Below are 7,714 nucleotides of genomic sequence, written 5' to 3'. Positions count from 1 at the left end.
TGTCGTTGCTCGTCCCCGTCTGCTCATTGAAGTGCACGACCACAGCAGGTCTCTCTCTCCACTCCCCGTGGAATTGTTCATATGGCCATGGCCACACCAAATAATTTTGTAAACCTTGCTGCTATGGCCTTCCAATTTGCCAAAATATTACAGCAATAGCCTCGGGGCGGTGCGGCGCGTGCGCACAATACAACCTCAGCCCCCACGCCTTCGATTAAAGTCACGTGATCAAGAGGATACGGAAGTATTGCTGTCAACAAAGATGGCGGTGTTTGGTCAGCTGCAGCGCCTTTGTGGAGCGGCTCTTTTCATGTGCCAGCTTTTCATCCTGTCCGGTCGTGGTGAGTACTGGTACTGGGCAGTAGTGACCGTACTGCGCTCTGGGCGGAAGGCGCCACTGTCAGAGTACAGAAGAGAGTCGGTGGGAAGATAATCCATGCTAGAGTTTTGCTAAATTTGTTGTGTGCAATTCTTTTGCAGTAACCGTTTCATTGTAGGATCTTATTGATGGCATATGTGAGGAGAGGGTCCACCTCAGTTACTAATCGATGGCGCTGGGTCCGGTAGCACCATTTTGCCTAGCGCTAACAGGCTTCTGGTGGAAAGGCTTCTAGCCTGGTATAGTCATGTTTATAAAGTGAGACTAGAGGTTCGGGTGAAGTGTTGTCGCATCCATTCGGCTGTGGTGGAAACTTGTTGCAGGAGTTTGGGAACAGGAGGAGAGTCTTTCAGTATTATGGAAGAACTTTGCAGGACGTTCGTTCTGTGGCATATCCCTCCTTAAGAGAGAAGGGATCCAGTGGTCTTGCTATACATGGCAAGCAACCTTGGGGACAGTCTTGCGATTCTTTTGTAGTGGAGAGAAAAAGACTAGTCACTCGTGGAACTTTGCTAGAGAGGCTTACTATCGTATAACATCGGTGCAGCGTGATGGGAAGGTGTGCTTCTGCGGCAAATCCTTGAGAAGTGGGTGGTGTAGAGTCCTGCTGCGTGTGGGAGCGGAGTCCTCTTGCAAAGAGGGTGGGGATGCTTCAATCCTGCCATAGGGAGCCGTTTCTGTGGATATTTTAGCATAAGGGGGCTGTGGGGTCTTTGACGTTCTTGCTTCAGGGTGTTATGTGATAAATCCCGCCTTAGTGAAGACCAATGTATGAGCCCTGCTGAGCTCTTCATAGAGAGGAGCCTGCCTATGTGGAATCCTGCTGCCTGTGCACAATGTAGTGTGCTGAGGGGGCCCCCTGGAGTTCGGCAGCCCCACCCTCCAGCACCACATAGGCTGCAAGGGCCTTTGTTATGCCACTGGATTACACTGAAAATCTGTTTCCTCACTTAAAATAAATTGGGGATGGGTCATGTATGGGCCCCTGAGGACTATCCCATGGCCACAGAAGCTAAATTATGAGAGGTTAGCATTACTGGGGACTCACCTGAACTCCTGGATGTTGAGAAATTGGAGTGGGCCAGCTACCATCTTCTTCACTTTCTACTTACTTACTAGTATACACAATCAACCCAGTACTTTCTGAGCCGGGGATGCAATCAGTAGGCGCGGCTGAAACACTCTGATGGGAGCATGTTCACAAGTCCTTTTAGGGTAGAGTGCACAAGCGCTCTGACCCCTGTTGTAATCTCTCTGCGGGCTTTTAACCACACCCATGTCACGCCCATCACTTTAGTTGGTTCGTGGGCTTGCCTTTTAAAAATTTGCTTGATTTCATTAGTGACAGGCATGCATAGGTCATCCTGTGTTTAGCCCTCCTCCGGCCAACTACTGAAAACATATGAGGTTCCATGTTTTCCGTATGATTTCTGGACTACTTTTTATTTTGTGGGCAGTGCATCTCACTGGGCAGTAATCGAGCAAGCAATGGTGAAACCGGACCGGTCTTTTCCTTCTGATTAGTTTCCTTCACGCTGATGGCATGGCACTTTGATTCGGCTCCATTATGTGAAATTGTATTACTTCCCATTTTCAGTTTATGTGACAAAAAAAGTCCGGTTTGGAGTTTACAACGCTAATAGCTCTAACTCGAGCAAATGCAAGAGCCATTGCATTGCAAATGCTTGTTATTTCAATGAAACTACCAAAGTTGTGTTGCCATCGGTCATTCGTTGAGACCTCGTGAGGTTTGTTGCTTCACATTTAGCAGGGAAACGTCTTCCTCACAATGACTCGACGCACTTCAAGCCAGGGTCTGTGTGCACTCACCAGGCTCTAGGCAGTGTGAAGTGCATTAAAAAAGTGTGGGAACTGATGCTGCATGCAATGGGGGAGGGGCCAGTGAGCGTGGGGGCGAGGTCAAAGGTGTGGCTAAAAAATAAAATATTCTATACATTTTTTTTGTCTTTCACCTTCAGGTAGCTACAAATAAAATAAGGCACAGCTTAAATGAAAAAAATAATTTAAAAAAGTTTGTTAAACAGTGGCTAGTGTGTACTATAGTACATTATGAAACATCAATTAGTTAATGCACTGCAGAGGTTTGTGTGTGACCGGAGAGAGAGACTTAAATCTTGGATGGTGCAGTGGAGAGTAGTGACTTGTCTACTTTTAGTGCCACGAGGTCCCAGCCTGTGACAGAAAGCACTGTGACTGTGTAAGTCCTTACTTTAAACTTGCATTACATAAACTATAAGAGAGACTGCTACACAATGCTCAAAAAGATGCAATGGTGCTTCCAAAATCCAGTTTTCAGTAATCCCCAGACTGCACATCATGAATTTTTAGGGTCGAGCGTGAAGCGCTCTGTCCCTGGTGTAATCTCTCTGTGGGCTTTTAACCACGCCCATGAGTTTGGTTGGTTCATGGGCTTGCCTTTTAAAATCCACTTGACTTCATTAGTTAAAGGCATGCACACGTCATGCCTTTTCGGGTGTTTAGCCCTCCTCAAGCTCACCGGCCAACTACTAAAAACAGAAGAGGCTCCATGTTTTCCGTATCGTTTCTGGCCTACTTTTTCTCTTTATTTCTCAGGCAGCGCAAACTCGCTGGGCAGTAGTCGACCGCTTTGCATGACATCGACCCTGTTACATGAATAATTGCACTTTTGGCGGTTACATGGATAATTGCCCTTTTGCCGATATGTTTCACTGCGAACGAACTTCTGTTTTCTTTTGTGTGTCTCCGTCATGCTTCATGGTGGCTGTGGGCTCGCTCTACGTGAAACTGTTTTACTATTCAGTTTATGTGGCCAGAAAAGTCCAGTTAGGAGTTTAAAATGCGCATAGCTGTAACTTGAGGAAACCCGAGACCCGTTGCATTGCAAACGCTTGTTTTTAATCTTTTTGTTTATACAATACCAAGATTAAAATCAGAGAAAAAAACACATTTAAAATTACAATAAAAATAGTAGTAACACAATTTTGAACAAAATGCGAATATAAAATATTTTGGTCAGAAGGCTGAAACCATCGTGTCCAAAGACCTTTTGACTATAGAGGATCATAAGGATATTACATAAACAGGACCTTTGCCATATCCATCTACCTTAGGATGAGGAGGTCTGTGTAAATACGGATCACTCATTCAGCTTCTTTTGTAGCTGAAAGACAAACTTCCCAAATTTGGCCAGGTCAGATGGCTCCTTTAAGGTGAACACTAATGATCTGGCCTCATTGCAAGATGTTATGCTATGATGAAGAAAGAGAGGTTTTAATAAAATGCGTTGTGCATTCATCATTGCCGGGCAGCAGGACAACAGATGGCTAAATGTCTCAAATTTATATCCACAAAGTCTGCAATTTTCTGTCTTAGAGAGCGAGTGCCATTGTGGGTTCATCTCTTTAACCTTAAGGGCTAGCAGCATTGCAACCCTGATCTGTGTCACGCAGGCTTTCCCAATTGTGCAAGCCAAATATGGTTGAGCTAACAAAAGTTGTGAGCTATTCGTATAAGATGCTGCCACCGCCTTTTGGACAGGAGTGCGGCTTTTGTACATGAGTCCTGCCTATTTGCTGTGTGTGTTGCAACAATATAGCTGTCACTTCTGTACTTGGTATTTGTTTGTTGGTCTCTGTTGAACCAGCTTCATAGGCCTAGTAAAACACCCCATTCCAGGAGGCTAAGCTGTCTGAGCACCTATCTCATTGGACAGCATGCAGAGATAAGGAAGGGACTCTTCCACTAGTCTGCCAGTACTCTGACCCAGAACGTGTTTCGGGGAACAGTTGATAGACATTGGTGTAATGTGTTACCAGAGAACATGGGACAAGAAAATGAGCAGCCAGTGACAGCTCAATGTCAGCTGGCAAAGGTCTCTTGGTGAGGTTCTTAAGTGCTGGGCATGGGCAGGTTTTAAATGGCAACCTAGGTGTGTTATAATCTGCCGGTGCTCTGCCTGGGAGGCACAATGTTGGGTGAGCCAGACTCTGAGTGTTCTTAGTGCCGAGTTCCGTAGCTGTGCCATTAGTAATGTTCTAGCAATGACAAATCTAATAAGAGGCAAAGAGGACAAAAAGTGTGGTGGGATGAATCCCTAAAATTATCATTTCCAGGCAACCAAGGCTACAAAACCATGCTGCCCAAATGTCTCAACCTATGCAAGCTAATGCTGATACAACTCTACTGGGTTGCAGATAAAGCAGGTATTAAATTCAAAGTTCTTTGCACCGTCCACAACATCTTCATGCGTGGAAAAAGGTTAAAAAAAAGTACAGAAGTTCCGACTACACCTAGATAAAAACCTCTGATCGTCAGTTGCTAACCTGATCCAGCAAATGCCATTTAAGCAGATAAAACACGTAGCAGATACCTGGCAAGACACTGGAAGGCCCTCCATCTCTCCTTGAGATCGGAACCCAACCTCATGCGTTTTAGAAAGCTCCTGAAAATGTAACTATTTCGTTTTTGTTTTCGAAAGGACTTTATTGGTGACCCAAGTCTGTGACTGCAGTGTTAATTGTGGGCACAAACTCTACCTGAAAATATGAAAGCAGCTGAGCAGTATTTTTGCTTGAACGGATTCACTTTCACATTTTCCATGCTTATGGTACAGTGTATGTTCTGGAAGTGGCACATCATTTTCTCTCAGTGTCTGAGGGAAAGAAATGCTCACCCTCTGTGGTCACGAAGGACGGGCCACTGACCTAACAGTGATGCAGCTTTCTTGTAGGTGCTTTCTGATGTCCGAATGCATGCAAGTGAGGGATTGTAATAATTTATCCTCCTGGGTATCATAATGTATTTTCAGGTTTTAGACATGTTTTATTGTATTGTCCAGAGTAAGAAATGTAGCGGAAGATTAAGAAAATGCCTCTGATGCATGATAGAAGACAAGTGTTATTAAGGAATTAAGCTTTTCTTCGAGTGGCATGTTGTAAACGGGGATCAAATATGTATGAATTCAAAACTTTTTAATGTTCTTTTTAAAATGTAGATTTTTTTTCTTTGCATGTACATCTGAACAATTCTTGTTCCCGTTCTTTGTAGTTAGAAGCTGTTAGGTTATAAAAATACTATTTCTGTAGTCAAAAAGTAATGCTTAATGAAGATAATAAAAAATGTGGTTTAACTTTCTGCTTCAAAGTGTAAAGGTCACTCTTTGCCTCTGTTTCTGTGAGAAGAGTAGCAGTCAGCTTTCTAAACCCTACTTTGACAACCAACCTAATAGTAATTATATTTTATGCAGTGTCTCATACTACACTTTTCCCTGAGTGGTGAAAATAAGTGATTTTATGGTGGTGAGGGAGAGACTAACATCTCGTGGTGTAGTGGTGGCACCCTCCTATATATTGTCGGGGTCGGGGGGTGCAATCATGATTTGGTATACCACTTTTTCCTGTGGCAGGCAGAGGGTATTGCCAAGCAGTTCCCTTTTGGATTTAGGACAACCTCTAATCCCACAATGACATTTTAGTGATGTCCGTCGTACACAGCAGTAAAAAGAGGAAAATGATTCAGTAATCGGTAGAAAGAGGGGTTTGGATGTGTGTGTTTTTCCATGTATACTGTGTTTATGATAAATTCTAAAACCAAAATTTATATGGAAAATAATTGCAAACTATGTTTTGAACAGATGATTGTAAAGCATGGTAGGGCATACGCACTATGTTGAGAAATTATAAAATAAAAAGTATTAAAATAATAAATATATATGTTATGAATAATGGTGGTCAGGCCATTGTACACGGATTACATTGGCGGAAGGGATACTCCATCACAAACGTGAAGGATATTCCGTCCACCGTATTACAAGTTCCATTATATCCTATGGAACTTGTAAACCAGTGGGTGGATGTCTGTCATGCTTGTGATGGAGTATCCAATCTGCCAAGGTCGTAATCAGGCCCTTAGTCACTATAGAAGATATACAGGTCAAGTGGGATCCTTTATTCTTGTCTTGCAGGAAAAAGAATACTGTGCAGCTCGGAGCTTCTTCTACAGAAGTGTTAATTGATTTAGGGCAGCCAATGGTAGAGCATTACTCACTAGAGTTGTTCATCAGTGGTTTTCGCTTTGGTGTATGTTTTTTTTTTTTTCAATTTTTCTGAAAAGTTACAAATTGTTTTGTGAAATGCATTTTGCTACTCATTTATCCATTTAAATTGTCAGTACATTGGAAGGCTTGGGATGAAACCCAGCAAGCTCACCAAAAGCATTTTCCCAGAGCCTACCCATAAGTCACTTGTCTGAATAACTACATACCAGTTCACGTTATAGACAATATTTGTTTATGCAAAGAGTTGTATTTTTTTCTTTTTTTGTCCATTGGATACTTTAGGATTGTCTTCAGTTTTGAGTCTTAAAATACTTTGATTTTAATATGTTAACAGGAATGGAGTCACTTTCTCTATCTTCGCCAGGATCTCTGAGCTTTGAACACTCACTGCCTGTGTCGCAGCCACTGAAAGATACAACCTCTCCTTATACTTCTGTCTCTGGCTCACGACAAGCAGGTAAAGGCAAACTGTTGTTGCTCCTATTTTGTTATATTGTAAGTTTTTTTTAGAATAGTGACGGTTCCATGTTTTCAGTATTGCTACATGAAAAGGCCATACCACCCTCTCGCCTGTGTTCCCCTCTGTTACTGAAATAAAATCGTGGTCTGAGAAGAACAAAGTGTTTGTAAAAATAAGTCTGGTTGGCATGTGGGCTTGACCAGCCCTGGAAAGTAAAGTGTGAAATAATAAAAATCATCAAATATATGCCACAGAGCTTCTTATAACTAGTGTGCCAAGGAATGTCTACCTCCAAATTAACATATTACACAGTGACACCCATGGTCTAGTAGCAGACATTCTAGGAAAATGTGAAAACCTGAAGGTGTGGTTGGCAAATTTCAAAGACATTCATATAACCTATCTACTTTGGGGCCAAGTTGAGGAATCTGTGCTTTGTAATGTATCACATTCTGACACTATTTCAACAAATGGAAATTAGAACATTGGAATGCTGGGGGCTCCATTGAAAACAATGGAGTGCTGTGGGCTTTTACTGGCCGGTAAAAGCCCGCAGTGCCAACATTCCAATGTTCGCTTTGTTCACAGCAACAGCTGTGAACAAAGCCTCATGGAGCTCGAGGGGATTTTAATCCCCTCGGGCTCCGTGAACATTTTTTTTTTTTTTAATAGAACATTCTGCCCTGAGTGGCAGAATGTTCAAATAGCCTTAGAACCCGCCGTAGCGGGCTCTAGTGGCTATTAAAGTCCCTCTCCCTTGTTAAATGCCCTCGCCTTAGGCTCGGGCATTTAACGCGGGGAGCGGGCCTTTAATAGC

At 43.0% G+C, this 7,714-nt stretch overlaps 1 protein-coding gene across 1 annotated transcript in view; it reads left to right on the top strand.

The window, feature by feature from the left end:
* Window positions 1-240: 240 nt before the first annotated feature.
* Window positions 241-7,714, top strand: part of TM2D3 (TM2 domain containing 3) — a 42,288-nt gene continuing 34,814 nt past the window's right edge. The window contains exons 1-2 of the mRNA XM_069222370.1: window positions 241-341; window positions 6,772-6,894. Coding sequence (XP_069078471.1) covers window positions 263-341; window positions 6,772-6,894 — 202 coding nt within the window. The 5' untranslated portion in view covers window positions 241-262. The remainder of the gene's footprint in view (window positions 342-6,771; window positions 6,895-7,714) is intronic.

Source organism: Pleurodeles waltl, chromosome 3_1, assembly GCF_031143425.1.
Source record: "Pleurodeles waltl isolate 20211129_DDA chromosome 3_1, aPleWal1.hap1.20221129, whole genome shotgun sequence".
In the NCBI taxonomy this organism is placed as follows: Eukaryota; Metazoa; Chordata; class Amphibia; order Caudata; family Salamandridae; genus Pleurodeles; species Pleurodeles waltl.
The sequence above is the reverse complement of the archived record's forward strand: the minus strand, read 5'-3'. Positions and strand labels throughout refer to the sequence as shown.